The sequence below is a fragment of the Aythya fuligula genome, chromosome 11 (genome assembly GCF_009819795.1).
Source record: "Aythya fuligula isolate bAytFul2 chromosome 11, bAytFul2.pri, whole genome shotgun sequence".
NCBI classification, from domain to species: domain Eukaryota; kingdom Metazoa; phylum Chordata; class Aves; order Anseriformes; family Anatidae; genus Aythya; species Aythya fuligula.
This window is the reverse complement of record NC_045569.1, coordinates 12,235,794-12,253,104: the sequence shown is the minus strand read 5'-3', so window position 1 is coordinate 12,253,104 and position 17,311 is coordinate 12,235,794. Positions and strand designations below refer to the sequence as shown.

The 17,311-nt window shown below is 36.7% G+C and overlaps 1 protein-coding gene across 3 annotated transcripts in view; it reads right to left on the bottom strand.

Moving 5' to 3' along the window:
* ADAMTSL3 (ADAMTS like 3) overlaps positions 1 to 17,311 on the bottom strand; it is a 200,689-nt gene that overhangs the window by 35,643 nt on the left and 147,735 nt on the right. For all 3 annotated transcript variants that reach the window (XM_032194751.1, XM_032194749.1, XM_032194750.1), the window contains exons 13-16: positions 16,735 to 16,939; positions 15,685 to 15,832; positions 14,182 to 14,266; positions 7,078 to 7,364 (exon numbers count right to left, since the gene is read on the bottom strand). In XM_032194751.1, the coding sequence (XP_032050642.1) occupies positions 7,078 to 7,364; positions 14,182 to 14,266; positions 15,685 to 15,832; positions 16,735 to 16,939 (725 nt within the window). The remainder of the gene's footprint in view (positions 1 to 7,077; positions 7,365 to 14,181; positions 14,267 to 15,684; positions 15,833 to 16,734; positions 16,940 to 17,311) is intronic.

The following is a 17,311-nucleotide window of genomic DNA, read 5'->3' as shown; positions in this document are numbered from 1 at the left end:
TTAGTGAACTTTTTAAAATTACTATTTTAAAACTTTTTAACTATCCAATCTTATATATCATTGTTTATCATTGAAAGCCTCGCTCCATTTCAAAGCTCACCCATATGTACACAAAAGACAGGACAGCTTGTGAAGTACTTTGAGTATCCTGTTGTCCTGGTTTCAGTTAGAACAGAATTAATTTTCTTCCTAGTAGCTGGTGGAATGCTGTGTTTTGGCTTAGGATGAGAAGAGTGCTGATAACACCCCGATGTTTTAATTGTTGCAGAGCAGTGCTTATACCAAGCCAAGGACATCTCAGCCTTTTGCTCTGTCCTGCCAACAGGCAGGCTGGGGGTGCAGTAAGAGCTGGGAGGGGACAGACCCAGGACAGGTGACCCAAACTAGCCAAAGGGGTATTCCATACCATCTGACGTCATGCTAAACAATATATAGGGGTGGCTAGCCGAGGGGAGGGGGCCGGACTGCTCGGGGTTAGGCTGGGCATCGGTCAGCAGGTGGTGAGCAATTGCATTGTGCATCACTTGTTTGTACATATTATTATTACTTTCCTATTATCACCATTGTATTATTATTATTATTGTTATTATTATTTTGTTATTATTATTTTCCTGTCTTATTAAACTGTCTTTATCTCAACTCACGGGCTTCACTTTCCATTTCTCTCCCCCGTCCCAGAGAGGGAGGGGGGAGGGTGAGCGAACGGCTGCGTGGTGTTTAGCTGCCAGCCAGGTTAAACCACGACACCTGTGTATCTGGGATATTCTACGTGAGCAATGTTAACGATCATAATCCCGTAGAACAGAAAAGCACTGAAATGCTGAGATCTATATTTTGCTGCTTCCAGGTAAAAATGTGTTCTAAAGAGTCACAGTTGAAACAGCTTAAATCCATTTCCTTATCCTTCACCTATTTCCGGTGATTTTGTAAGGATACATAGCTGCTTTCAGCAGCAGCTTTTATTTCTTTTCTTATGAGCAACTTATAAGGTTTCAAAAGGGGTTGCATTTCTAACTAGAAACCTTCACTAGCCACTTCATGGTATCACCTATGACATTACCTCACAACATGACCACTATTGCTACACAGAGGCTACTACAAGTACTCCTGTTTCTGTGTCAACTGTACATCAGGAAAGGTTTCTTGGCTGATCGTTAGCTGCTCTGGTCTCAGTGGGCTTGTTGATGGATCCGACACAAAATTCTGTGTCCATGCCAAGGGTCCATATTTCTCCATCTTTTACAACACATTCATGAACTCTGTCATTCTTTTCATGAGCCAACAGTTCCTTTCACTTATAAATAATTCCGATGTACTCCAGCAAACAAGCCAGCCCAGGTCATGATCCTTCTTTGTGACACTTAAACCGGTCCAACTACTTCAGACACTTCAACAGGTATAGACCAGCAGTGATTTTTCACAATAACATACATTCCAATTTTTTTTAGGCTCTCTGGTAGACCTCTAGATCCCCTGTGGGACTCATTTGTAGTTCAGAAAGAGCTTGTTATATAAATGTTTTGACTACATCTACAAACTAATGAATTTTTATAGAACAGAAGACCTGACCTTAACTATGATTGACAATCTATTCATTGCTATTACATCAAGGTATTGATAATCACATTAACATAGAACACACACATTGAGTATAACATGCTTCACTGTCAGAGCTGAGTAAGCCTTTAACAAAGACCATAAGGCAATAAACACAGACATGAAAATGCTCAAGCAAAAGAAAGCTGTAAATACATGCTTTCTAGAACTCTACTATTTTTTCCAAACCAACTACCATGATAATCAAAAGTTTTCTGTCCAACTTTCCCCATGTGTTTCTTTAACAAGAGCAGCTTCTCTGTCCCCTTATGTACATAGGAAATGCCCACCTGACAGTCTGCAGGTGAGAAACAAAGTTTTAGAAATTGTCTTTTGGCAGAAGGAGCTTATGAACGACATTACCAGGCAAGCAGTGAAGCACACATAAAGCATCCACATAATCTCTATTTTCAGTCTAAAACTACTCTGTGCTACGCACCTTCAACTTTGCTGATCTCACTGCATTCCTGTGGGAAAACTATACTCAGACGTGATGTTGCTCTAGACCAGGTTGTGATAAGTAATATCTTCTTAATATCTCACACAAAGGAGGGGAATGAAATGAAATTCCATTCAGACCATCTAAGTCAGCAGTAATCCCACTGGAACTTTATATCACGGTGTTATAAAAACTAAATTGGTCAGCCAAATGAACAAAAGGCATGTCATACCAGGTGACTGCAGCTTGCCACCTGGAGTTCATTAAACCACTTCTGCCTTTCAGCACAACCTACCTAGCTTTCATTGTGTTACCAGAATAAAACATTGATAATGTTGCATATCCTTCATTTGACTTAACTACAGGGCACAAACTGAAGTAGTGATTTCTCCCCATGGGGGCCTTATTTCAAGAAAAACTGCAGCCTGATTTCATGCTGTAAGGACAAAACATATATTGCAGAGCTGTTAAAACATCCTCCTTCCTGTTCCTTGGTTTTCAGTTTAAGGACTCTATTCAATAAATAACTACACCTAATTGATGCAGCATTTGCTTGAGCTTAGTTGTCAAAACGTCTCAACAATTAATCAGATTTCTCACCCCAAACTATAATTTTACATTAGTTGGGAACTTCAATCATGGATAAATTTCTTATTCTATGTAAATTGGAAAATGGAAAAATCCATTATTCAAACAAGCAATGTTTTATATGTATGACTTTCTTGGCTTATAATATAAACATAGTAGATAATTTAACTAAAACGTTATGTATGCAGCAGGGAGCATTAAGTATTTTTACAGTAATCTGATGCACTATTGTAGTAATTATCCTACTATTCAGTGAAATAGAATATTTTCTATTTTAACCCAGCATTCAAACCACATACATTTACATTCTTTTACAAGCTTTTCTGTGCAGTGAAATATACAGTGTATGAAGCTGTTTTAAAAGATCAGAATGCTTGGAAATAAAAGAAAAATCACAGACTTTTTGTTTCTGCCTTTCATTTATGTATTTAAGAGTAAAAAGCAAATGGGGTTTGAAAGTTGCTGTGAGTGTAAGAGGCTGCATGTCTTCAGCTGTGTGCCTGGAAGAGGAAGGACAGACATTTATTTCTATCAGACACTCTCTGTTTGATGACTGCTTAAAAATATGCACTATCAGTTGAAAACAACTCAGAAGAAGTTCCAAGTCTGACATGTGCTTAAGCCTTTCTGTAAATCTATTCACACTGGCAATCCTATTATATGCTCCTTCCGCAAAAGAGTAAACAGCCTCTGTAGTTAATGAAACCAGTTAAAGGAGTAACCAGTTACCAAATTGCCTATAACCATATAGCAAATGATCTTGACTTTATTTGCAAGACTCACAACAGCCATTGTTTTCCTTAAAAAAAAAAAAAATTAAATTTGGCTAGAATCCACTGTTGGTTTTTTTTTTTTTTTTTAAAGAATCTCAGGTTTCTTATAAATAAAATAGTAAACTTCTAGCCATTATGGTCCAGACAAGAGCCTGAAAACAAAACTTGACTGCACCCTAAACGTTCCAAAGCCACAACTTATGGGGGAGGGGGAATCAAATAAATAAATGAATAAATAAACAAACAAATAAATAAATAAAAAGGAAGTGCTTATGTATTTATTTTTAAACTTATTATTTTTAAGCCAATATAATGATTTTGGAGGGCCTGAATCATAATTTTTGAAGTACTTGGAATATAAATAATATTTTAGAACAGAGACCCAGAAAGAGCTTGGTTATTTTTTATGTGGAGAACATATCCATTTAAAATATTGTAGGCTAGTTAAATGATTGACAACACTAAAAAAATACTACAGTTTACAAGAAAAACATTTATTCTCATCAGGCATACTCATTATTCTGATAATAACTATTGCTTCTCACTCATAATATTACGAAAATGAAACTTGTGCTTATGTTGAAGGCTCTGGCATCAGGACCAAAGTTCTTTATATCGGGGGGAAAAAAAAAAAAAAAAAAAAAAAAACATTCTGGGAAAACGAGGGCAAATCCTGAGACCTCCAAGCAATTTCTACTACGAAGAATACTCCTTGTCATCTTTGCTGCCAGAGCACACTGTTGGCTTATTTTCAGCTTGGAATTTCTTCAAGTACTGAAGATCTTTAGTTTTCAGGATTGTTACAGTTTCCTACAGATGTTAAAGGTGACGTCTGCCTGGTAAAAATTAATCTGGACATCTTTTGTTTGTACTCATGGATGAAAGAAGTATTAATTATGATAGCAGGCATAATATAATGTAGCAGTCCTCAAAGACAGTAAGATTTATAGGACCCAACATGCTGCTTGACAAGCCACACAGATTTGGTGCAGAAAGTACACAAAATGACCCAAGACTTATGTTAGCAATGCTCTAGAACCCCGTAAATAGGGTGAACTGGAAAGTAAAGGTGATGTTAGATAATGTGCTGCAGATTGCTCGCTTTCTGTAATTCTAATACCTCAAAAGCAATGTTACCATCTGCATTTTTACATTTGGTTTGGAGATAGGCCAGAAGAGAGTTTAAATTAAAAGTCTAGTCTGTATCAAGATTGAAAAAATGAAAAAGAAAGAAAAGTGCAAGTGACAAGCACTGAAGCAGCAGTTCAGTCCTTGCTCATACAGTGGCTATAAACCTTGTAGCCTACTTAGACCCTGCAGACTTTTGCCTCATTCAGAGAGGGGCAAGCACTAAGAAAGGAGGGGGGAAGTCCCAAGGACACAGAAACCCACAGGAATTTATTTTAATAGCCACTGCTAGATACATGCATTCTAGAGAAAAAGTGCCTAATATAATTTACATCACATTGGAATATTCCAAACTCAGACAACATTTATTTCTTGTAACTAAAGAGTTCATCTAATTGAAATGAGATTTGAACATAAAACTTAGCAGAAAGGGATCAGATCCTTTGAACTACACAATGGAAAAATAGTAGACACAGTGAGATCATTAGTTAGTACACTGAAATAAGTTGGAAACAGAAGAGATGTCTGGTTTCCTTAAAACTATTTATCGGCAGGTAATTTTTGGTCTGTTTGAAAGTGTTTGCCAAGGCAGCAAGAAGACCAGAACTGATAGAAGGAAAAAATCACTATTACTTAACTAGCATAGCAGTAAAGGACTTCTGAAGCTGTTCATTGATAAAATATCCTGACAACTTCCCACATTTCCCGGGAGCAGCACGTAAGAAAAATGTCTAGACATAGTACCAGTGATACCACAGAAGTCTCAAGACCAGAAAAAGACATTTACTTTCAAATTTCTTTAAATGGCTCATTCCTACTGCGCATCAAACAAATGGTTAGATTATTATGAGCACCTACAGGAAAATTCTGGGTCAGGCAACCTCACAAATTCACCACAGGGCAGAATTCACACTCAATTCCATCAGGAACAAAATTAAGCCAGATGCGATTCTGTTCATCAGTCATTTTGAATTTCCTTTGTACCAGCAAATGAAACTGCTGTCTTTAGTATAACCTCCTTAAATTACCTTTAGTTTGCACTCTAAGTGCAATTTGTGAATGTTTTTGCATGGACAAACTCACATGTGAAAACACTGGCAATGCAAATATACACATGTAACAGCAGACAAAGATTAGAGATTATTTCAGCCTAGACTTCCACTGATCTTCTCAAAATTCAAAAACTTTGGAATCTTAAAACAACTCTGAGAAATATATTAGCTAAAAAGTAATAAAATACATTTAAGATAGCAATTAAATGATCTTATATTCCAAAAATCACTTGGGATCTGAAATAAACTACAAATTCAGTAGTAATGAAAGCCTCATTTCTGCTTAGTTCTAAAAACAATTCCCTCAAAATGAAGAAAAATAGACACTCAATAGCAATAGCTGTTGCTACCATCACATTGGTATACATACATAGTTGCACTATAGCCTTGCTATTGGTCATGTCCACTGAAGGTAGTGGAAGAATAAGATGCATCACCTTTTTTGCATGTGCTGTTATTCCTATGGATCAGTATTCCTATGCTGATCAGAAAACAGCAGTAGCAAATGATAAATGATGCACTTATCAGCCACTTACCATAGCATTCAGGGGCATCCATCCCAAATTCTGTCTTCAAGTTTTGAACTGGTGAATAATACAAAAGAAGGCTGCTTTCTGTGAGCTCTAGACTGGGCTCTCCACTTCCCTTTGTAGCTGCTCTCCCCTTTCCTACATTTTTTATTTCTTCTATGGGTACAACTGTCTTCACTTCCCACTGATGTCATTATTCCTGTCATATATAGGTGTGTTCACAATTCCACTGACTCCACTTAACACTTCATAACTCACTTCTGTGTTCAGTCCCAAAGTACTGTATGTAGTAGCAACACCAGCAACCTTGTCTAGCTACATGTTCTTAGGACGACAGGGAGATTCGATTACATCCAAAAAGGAATGTGCCTAACTACCTGCAGACAGATGTATGGCACGGAGTTCCTATAGAGTGATATACTGTACCAAGACCTAAACAAATTCCTGTTTGATCTTCAGGCTAGTCAGACTGAAAACAATATATATTACACATAATTTTCTATGTGTAATAATATATAGAAAACATAATTTTGTATTCCTACTCTACTGTAGAAAATTGCAGCATTTTGGAAGATAATGATTAATTAGCAAGGGAATTTATCAGGCCCATCACTGATGCATTAAATATAGTGTTACCACCAACTGCCTGGCAGCCAAGATTCCTGCAGCAATAAGGCTGAAGAAAGTTTCTCTGGCAAAGAGTTCTTACACCTTACTTAGTCAAATAAACCCTTCTGCTTGAGTATATGAAATAAAGAAAACATAGCTTAAATTACTCCACTGATAACTTAAAAAAAAAAAATAAATTAAAGTTGAAGCTGCATGCTTTTCTACATATCAGCATAGCTAGTTTGGGTTGACACTAATAGAAGAAACAGTAATTTCAAAAAATTCCAAAATTCTCACAAGTCAGGATTTACCGAAAAAAAAAAAAAAAAGAGGTTAAAAAAAGAAAGGTTAAATAAAAGTACCTTCAAGACATGTGGCTGAACAAGGAGTAAAACCAATGTATTCCCAGTCATAAATCACACTCCCATCTTCAGCATGTGAAAATTCTGGTGTGTAGGGGACAGGATCACTGTCACAGGATGGTTGGTGACATACTCGTTCTGTGGGGGGCTTCTCATCTTCACATTCCTCCTCAGGCAGTTCTACCTCGGTCTGAGTAAATGCAAGAAGAATTCGGCACTTCACATCTCGCACCTGTATGCCATTGCCACATGTGGCACTGCATGGAGACCAAGGCTCTGGAATAAACCTGCAAATGATCACAGTGCAATAGAAACATTTAAATTTAACTCCATATACTTGTGTCCAGGTGTGCACAGAGACAGCATAGCTAAAACATAAATGTATGCCTATACACAAAGTAGGTAATGCTTAATACTATTTGATATTTAAATTGAATGCATGATCAAGTGTGTTATTTTAAACCAGACCATTTCTCAAAATTCAATACATAAGAAAAGATATAGGATAAAAGGCAAAAGAAGGCAAGAGCAAAAAGACAAATCATGAAGAACAGGGAAAACCGTATCTTTTTAGGAGGGAAAAAAAGACTTCACCTAGATCTCTTCACAAACTCTCACAGCAGAAAAAGAGGAAAAATTCCATGAAGACATAGCTGTACAAAACATTTATCTCCCCAGGTACACAAAGTTAGGCATATACCAGAAGTGTATTTGCTGTCTACTTAAATCTATGAGAAAGGCAATCACCATACATCATACTAATAATCAGAGACCAGAGAGAAGAAAACCACTTTCAAATGTAGCTCTCTCCAGTGTGCAACACCTCAGGCTGTTCTTCAAGATTAATCTTATAAGAAGCCTCTCATCTTCAATAAAGAGGTCTAACTAGCTGAGTCCATAATCCATCATTTTTATTAGAAGGCATTTATGCTCCTGATGAACTGTAGTAAAATTTTATTTTACAGATCATGAATTTACTAAATAAAAGTAGCTTTCAGTCTATGATATTCTCTGACTTTGAGGGTCACATTAATATCTGATGATAGTTCTCAATATCACACTAAAGCCATGGGGCTGAATTTCATTAATAAAGTCATCTTAAGTAGCTTTGGGGTACAATTTATAAGAAACCAAATAGAGTTTCACAGAACATTTTTTACAAAGGTTGCAGTTGCACTTTATTATATGCTCAAATACAGATGATGATCAAAATGCAGCTGGCAGATGTTAGAGAACATATTTGACCAATGCTAAAATGTATATGAAAGGAAAAAATCAAATTAGGATTCAAAGATTTTCTCCTTATCTTTGATTAAGAATACTCTTCCTCTGTACTGTAGGAAAGCTGCCTTATGAATATAGGAACAGTTGTGTAAGACTGACAAAAAAATGTATTTACAATCTGCATACACAGTAAGCATAGAAAAATGTCAACACAGCGTGGTTGATTCCGTGGAGAGTTTATCATCTTGAGCCAACTAGTTCTTGCCAGTATATACAGAGGAAGAATCAAATATGAAAAAGGAGAACAGATGAGTGGATAGCCTGTGCGGATACTCTAACTCAGTTCATGGCATAGTCACCCAAGCTATCCATGTGATAGACCCCAAAACAGATTGTTTCCTTTTTCTTCCTGTGGAAGAAAAGAATAGCTGTTCTTCCTAATTCTAAGAAAAGTTAAAAGGTAAATAACTACTGCTTAAGGAGAAGTCCCTGACGTACTTCAGTAAAGGACTCTGTATTCCCTGCTCCTACTGAAACCAAGGAAAACTACAAGTGCTTGCCACCTCACAAGTTTGACAACCTTTGAAGTGCACGACCAGTTTGGTTTTTATTGGAAGAGTATTGTCAAAATGATGGATGGTTGTGTTCTACAGTGGTAAAAAAAATAAAAATGAGTAAATGTCATACAAGTGTAACCTAATGGGTCATTCTGTTCAATGGCAAAGCTAGCAGTGGTCAATGGCCAAATGCTTTTGATAATGAATTCTAAATGAACATCTGTGGGAAAAGATGTGAAGGAAGGATTTCTCTTACTCCAGCAGATAAACTCAGTGTAACCCTTAAATATCAGATTTCACAGTCTTCCCAAATACAGTCATGTAAACTACCTAGGGCAGCCATGGCAAAATCACCCTCATTAAATGAAACACTTCAGCATGTGCCTGACTAAATGTATTAGCAGTCTTGAATTCTGTAGGACTGTAACATGCTCAGAGTTAAATTTATGCTTAAGGGTTTTATTGGATCAAAGTCATTGTGCATAGGCTTACAAAACTCTGACTTCCCTCTCCAAAAATGACCGGTTTCTGTATTAAAAAAAAAATAAAATAAAAATGTCCATTTGTAGTTGTGTATCTAATTTGAAATACAAAATCGATGGACATTCACAGTTGAAAAGAGTTTGTCAGTGTTCTAACCACACCTAAGAGTTTACAGTCTGAAAGCAAGGAATTCTTTTTGGTAAAAGTATGACAGCAACATACCAGAAAAGTGTCAGTTTTGTATACTGTTAGCCGAATGCCTTAAAACATTCCAAAAATAACCTATGATGCATTCTTTTGAAATCCTGTGTAGCTGAAAGGCAATTTTGAACCACAGCAATCCATTCATTCAGCAAACGATTGAAGAAACTCAGAAATATAAAGAAATTCAGAAAATTCTATCCGTTTTTTTCTGTGACTTATAGCAAGCCTATATTATAATTAAGGCTTTCCTGCTGAATATTGGTGTCTTGGATTTTACAGTGAAGATTAAAAAAAAAAGTATGTTTTAATCTACCTTGGCATTTGCTAAACTAGTCGTGTGATTATTTAGCTATTAAAGTCCTTAATTATAGGTACCTTAAAAAGAAGCCAATGGAGACGGTTAAAACAACAACAATAATAATAATAAATTATTATTTATAATAATAATTGGAGAGTGTGAGAGCTCCAGGGGTTGGCATTATATCTGCATTTTGAGTTCACATTTATTTATTTATTTTTAAGATTTAGTTGTCAACATATTCTCCACCAAAGACTGTGACAGAGATCATTAAATCAAATTCGATCAACCTTGGAAGTGATATATTTTTTTTATTCAGTGGCATTCACAGCACACATATGGCAAGGCTTTAGATTTGATACTTCCCTGAAGCAAATAGAAATTCAGTCTTCTTTTGTTGGGCATACACTCAGAGTGATTTCAGATCAGGATTAAGAAGCATCAAAGCAGTTGTATTATGATGCCCTGTAGATCATCATGAATTTAAAATGGATTCAATTAGATGGCTGTAATTCTCAAACTTTTCTAAGACCTTTACATTTGTAGATGAGACTACTCTTTGATTTAACAACAACAACAACAAAAAAGTAAGAAAAAAATGCAAATTGGAGTAGGCACAACTTTTCACAATTAGAATTTTTCTATAGATATTCTTATGAAGGCAGCGTTGTAATCTTATACTTCTGTTATCATGTGTTCAGGTATTAAAGATGCACACACTACAGAAGCAGTGTAGAGTATGTCCACCCTGCATTGTTACCAGTTTAACACTAAGGGAAGCGTGCATTCACCTGCACACTTGGAAAAAGCCAATGTGGGATGACCTGGAAAATAAAGCAGTAGCTTAAACTACTGATGGTAAGAAGGAGACTGACCAGCCCAACCCAACCCAATCAAATCTGAACTGAAAACTTAACTCAGCATAGCCTTCTCCAGCTTTCTGAAGATTTTGAAAACATGGTGTCTCTCTTTTTTTTTTTTTTTTTTCTTAATGCCTGCAGTTCTTGTTTTCAGTTAAGACAGGAAATGCCTAAATCCTGAAAAAAGGCTGCTCTTGTGATATTTCCAGTCCAACCCTACTGCGCCAAGGGGCCTGGATAAAATTTTGCAGAAGCATCTAAAATGTTGGCTGCTTACTGGGGCAGAACTTCCACAGTGCTGGCACCCTACCCCTCCCTGAAGCACCACCTTTGCCTTATCTAAGCGGAGTTGCACTGTCAGTTTTTATCAATCTTGCGTGTAATGATATACAAAATCACCAGAAAATTTTCAGAGAAGTGAAAAATGTGTAATTGTCTATCACCATGGCCACAATGGGGGCATTTCTGTGAAAATGACTGGGAAACACAATGAGCAGTAACCTTCATGAAACACACCATATTTCACCTTTACTGACTGCAACTCAACAAACCGAGTGATTATTTTTTAGCTCAGGTTGCTGAAAAAATATATCAGCTTTTGAAGACATTTCAATTTTGTCCTAAACCGTGACAGGGAAAGGCAGTTGAGGTGTCTATTTCTTTAACTTATGATACAAAAAAGATGCAAAAATCTTGCTGAATCTTCTCTGTGAATCCCACTGTAACTAAGAAGGCTCAAGGGAAGAACATTTAAAATAATGATCGGTATCAACTGTCATCACATTCCACAACTGAAAACTAAAAAGGTCAGACCTACATTTTTTTTGGCCTCACTTTAAGGGCAGTCATATTTTATATTGCTAATAATAAAAAAAAAGGAGCTTTTGAATGTTCCCTCTCTATGTAAATTCAGGACACCAACCGTGGTAGACCACAGCGGCAGAAGTATTTATCTTCCACAAGCTCCTTTTGGCATATCCACACTTGTGGGTTCTAAAACACAGCTGCATTTATTCTCTTATTCATTATCAACTAAAATATCACACAAAAGCATAGAAAGACAGTAGTAATAAGAGGATGGACAAGAAGTTGAGACTTCATATTGTGGTTTAAGTTTGTATGACAAGAGAATAAGTAAAACTAGAAGTGATGGCATTTTACCAAGGAAATGATAAGGCTCCTGCTATGGAGCGGTGGGCTATGAGTTATCACACTGGACCATGTGTAAATTAAACAAACAAACAAACAAACAAAAAACACAAAACAAAAACACAAAGTGAAACATATCCAAACCAGAAGGAAATCTTGTTATAATTTACTCTGGGAGAAGTAACAACCTACTGGTACAGTTTCTTTTAAAATCCTAAACCCTGACCCAAAAAACTTACTCCAACTAGAAAAGACTGGAGCAGTTAGGGCATAAGATTTAAAGCATCTCGTGAGAAACTGCTTTGTTTGCAAAGCACTGTCTACATGACCAACAGGCAATCTGCAAAAACAAATGAGGTCAGGGATCAGTTATTTCTCATTTCTCCTTACTCGACGGCTTCCTTATAAGAGTAAAGTAAGAGCAGGTGGCAGCAGGTAGAAATAAACAAATAGAGAATCTGGCTGGAGTATTAGAGCCATGTCCCAGGAGAGCCCAGAGTACCCTGACTAGGAAAGCAAGAGAACCTCAGCAGCACAGTAAAGAGGACAGCTGACTAGGGTCATCACTGAGAAGTGGCCGGAGAAACCTTTTAGATGTGGTTGAAGATGCTTCTGGAAAATGTGAAGGAAAGATCCTTGGACAAAGTAAGGATCATGAATGAAAGTGAGGAAGAGCTAGAATTCCAGAGTAAGTGAAGAGAAAAAAATTTAGGAAACTGCATTGCTGCAGAGCTATGACAGAACGTACGCTATGACAGAATGTACACATGGCTGCATTCACGCTGCAAGGCCATGGTGGAATAGATCAGTCATGTCTAGGAAGGCATGAATAACTGCTTTCTTTTTGAGGAAAAGGTAAGAGTGAACCCGTTACAAAGTTTCCAGCTCAGCTCTATTATATTCTAAATATACTCTAAACTGGCATGCTGTGTCCCTGCCAGTCCTCCTTGCTTATTCTGTCAGACTGCTGCTGAAGAATCCTAAAAACCTAGAGACTTCATTAATGCACAGTTGCCACAGGATTATTTTGTAATGCTAGAGATGATTTTCTTTATTGCTTCATGCTGAATCCTCTTGAGATGTGGCCTCCTATATATTCATTCTGATATGCTGACATTCAACAGGCACATTTGATTGCATCACTCCCTTTGACAATCACACTTTATTTTTATAACTTTGCTACTACTCTACCTGAATTCAGGGCCACCAATTTGGAGAGTGAAATAACCACTCACAGTAGGTTGACCCTTGACTTGAGAGGCTAGTGCAGGAAAAAGTTTAAAGTACAGTCACCATAACAATGCAAACACCTGTTTGGCAAGAGGTTTCTTCCGTGAGTCACTGCAGGTGTAAAGATTTTATTACTCATGATCACACCTGTTGATGCACATGTGCCAAAAATCAGGAATAGCTAGATGGAGGAATTAAAATAAGAGGTTATGGGGCATACTCTGCTTTCAGATAGAGCAATATAATTCCAAAGTTAGATGAGCTTTAGTAAGCTCATTTAAATTATTTTAAACTGTAGCTGCTACAAACAAGTACAGAATTTGGCTAACCACAGCAGAGCACTGTTCAAAAACTCTCACAAAACCCTTATAGAAAGATTCTACTTCCTAGAAACTTATATACTAAATATTGGATATATTAGTTGAATATATGCAAGAAATGTACACAGCAATACAAGCAACTTTGTAGATGTCCTAACATACAAGGGACAGGAACAAGTGTAGCTGGATTTAGGTTATTCTTTCATCCCCAGGGCATAAGTGTTGTCAGGCTTATGCTCATCAGCTTTTAAGGGACTCAAAAAATCCAGATGTTATTTCACACACACGTGTGTAAAATGTCACAGCTTATCCCCACAGATTCAGCTAAGCTCATAGATCAGCAGGTTTTTCTCACTTTCTTAATGCACTGTCCCCCTCCCCCTCCAAGGAAATCCTGGCAACCCTACGAAGTACATTTTTAATAGAACCACTACATTCTTGAGGTAACGGCAATGTGTGGGATAAAACTGAACTTATTTACTGCACATCAGCTGAAATGCTTCCACACGCATTAATTTTAGTCTTATTTAGGTTAAATTAAGATCCCTTTACTTTGCTTGAATGATAATAGGGACACTATTAATAGAGTAGCTCTATGTCATCCAGAACAGGAGCTCCAGAAGCAAAGCTGTTGAGATGTAAAATTAGGAACAGCTCACAACACAACTCATCTCCAAGGAGGGCCAAATGTCAAAGCAAACTGCAGAGCAACAGTCATTCCAGATGATCTGCAAAATATGCTGGAAATGTTTCTGCACTCTAAAATACAATGTACTTACGTTGGCTCTTCTGAGACTGTTCTGGTCTCTTCCATTTCATGTGCCTGTTTAAACCATGGCAATTTTGCTTCCACAGGACTTTTTTCTGGTAGAGAAAGAGAAAACAAACACCTCAACAATTCCTCCAAAAATAAAGCAAGTAGTAGATACTAGCATTATTCATCTTAACATTTCACACTTTACACTGCCTATTGATCTAATGCTTATGAATAAAGATATACTGGATAATAAAATAAAATTGATTAGGAAATTTCTTCATGATGTTTGAGATCCATCCTGACACTATGCTTTACTGATAGGGTACCAGTAATCCAATTTTATTTCTATTTAATCTTTGACTTCTTTCCTACATCTTCCCCAAGTACAAGCAGTTTCTATTGGATTGTAGCTTATATTTCAGTGTAACGAATTATCATCATAACCTAAGTTTGTAGCTGAAAAAGAAGTCAGAACAAAGCAAAAACACATTATTCTGCAGATGGAGTGGCTTCATTAGATTTTCATATGAAATGTTATTTTTGCTAACCAAGTTAGCCAGCTTTACCAAAATTACAATTCACCATAAAAAAATCAACAAATTCTAGCATCTTTTATCTGTCTGAACATCCTAAACTTCTGTGATTCTTTTCTTGGGGTACTGTTAGATAGTTGAGGATGTCTACCTCCAAACCTAAGTGAAATCACAAAAGGTTCTTAGAATTTCAGTGCTGGTTTCTACCTCATGGTTTAACTCTGGATTCTTTGTGCTTGAAGAATTGTCTGGAATCTGAAAACATTGTGTAGAGAAACATAAGGTCATCTACAGATAACCTGCACCTTTTCTGTGTAAATTTTTATGGTGAATGTCTGAAATGTTGGGGAAAAAAGGAGAAAGTAGCACCAACCAAAATTTTCTGGGCCCAGAGGGAGAGAAATTAGCAAGGAACAAGACATACTACTTCCCCACCACCAGCCCAACACATACACCTTTGTTTTTCCTCTCACCTTCACATCTACTCTTTTATGCCCTATCAACTCTTTTAGAGATTGTGCCATTTCATTCACCAGGCATTTTATATAAACAAAAATGGAGAAGAGAGAAAGAAACCAGTTTGTCTATAACTCAATGAACTGATGAAGCCCACCGAGAATCTTGACACATTTCATGAGATGCAAGCAAACAACATCCCAGATGATACATACAGACTATCATTCCCATTTCAAGTGTTACTGAACAACTCTTCCTCACCATCTTGAACTCGTTAATTCTGTTTTTCCCGGTTTGACCAAGCTGTATAGAACTGGTTAGCATGTTCACTTCATGACAGTCTGACCACATTATCAGCAAAGAATATCAGCAGGACACTTTTCCTAGCACCAATAATTAAAATGCCTATTTCTGCCAAGACTGAAATAAGTCCTAGTAAATTCCAGCTTCTGGCATTTCTGAAAGGTTACCAGGGGCTTTTAATTCTCTTAACAAAAATGTAAAACAATAACAAACCCAGACAAAATTCCAGTTACCTCTTGGCTTGTAACACGGTATTGGCACGATGCACTCTTCTTTTATGTGAAGTTTAAGTTGTGGATTACAGCCACCAACATGCTGCCCACGGTGGTCAATACACAGCACTACTCGGTAACGTAAGCCTCGGCCACATGTGACTGTGCACTGCAGGAGACAATGTAATCATCTCATTCTCTCTCTTTTTTATTCTATTTACAGATACTGACAAAAAGCAAGTTTGAAGTACTGGTATGTTCTCTAAAGTCTTTCCAGAATTAATCAGATATCAGAAACACATGAATATGACCTTGCATTGCTAGGTGAATAAAAAGAAGGTTGATGCTGGAAAAAATGCCTAAGTTTTGGGAATACAAATGATTTCTTGGGGTTCTATAAAGCTTATCTGATTGGCAACAGTCTAAAACAGAAGTGGCTATGTACTGAGAATATGCTCTCTCAGAGTGGTCATTTTCAGTTTAAACTGGGTCAGACGTGCTGCAAGAACTGTTTCTTCACTGCATGTCAGTGATGTCATTTGGATGAACTAAGGAATTATAGAAGCGTTGACCTATCTGACTGTATCAGATAACTACAGCCAAGATAAGTTGGCTTTATGTTCTTGTTCTTATAATGAAAGGTAAGAATGCTGGAAAATTACCCTTGCAGACATGTCAGCCCCTAGACAGCCATGCCTTTAGCTATTATATGGAGTGAAAGATTACATTTATCAAGAACTGAGAGACAAACAACCTGATTGCAAAGGGGTTTGACCTCTGACTCTAATTTCTCCTCTGTGTAAAGCAAGAATTCAACAGGCATAAATAATTCTATGTGCTTTTCTTTACACAGGCACGTTAACTATTTTTTATTATCAGGCCAAGTTACTTAGCACAAACTTCTCCTAGTAAGTGCTATGAATTATGCTTGCATTTTTTTTTCAGTAGCCCTGAGCTCACAAATACACGGTAACATAATAATACAGGATTTCTTTAAGAAAAAAAAATAATAAAAGTAATAATAATAATAATAATAATAATAATAATGGTCCAAATTGCTTTTCAACTTACTTGAGACCATTCCATTGCCACCCATTTAGGACAATCAAACAGATTACAGGTCTGAATGACTTTGGGTTTAGGGGCATACATGCATTTCCATTCTTCCACTTGCAGAATCTCTCCATGTATGGTCTCCTCTACACACACAAAACTTCTCCTCTGAATACCACCTCCACAGGAAACAGAACATGCAGTCCAAGGGTTATGTTCCCACCTGGAAAAAGAACTCATATATATTAAAAACAAGGCTATTTTTTATTTCTCTAAACTCTTTTAAAGTGCAAAATACCGATACCAACATTAGTGTAATTAAAGCTCACTGATACTTCGTTGCTTGATTCTTACCACACACTGAATATAAATACATTGAATTAGACTTAACTTGCATTATTCCAGACATAAATTCATGTGCAAAATGAGAAGACAAAGAACTATAAATTTAAGTAAGTTTCCCAAAATAACTGAAGCCTAATTCTCACATATATGTTAAAGACCCTAAATGTACCAAGTTTGATTACTGGAATGATTTTCTTGCAAATAGTCTACATCACCTAAAAAGAATATTTTTCACAGTTAATTTACATGG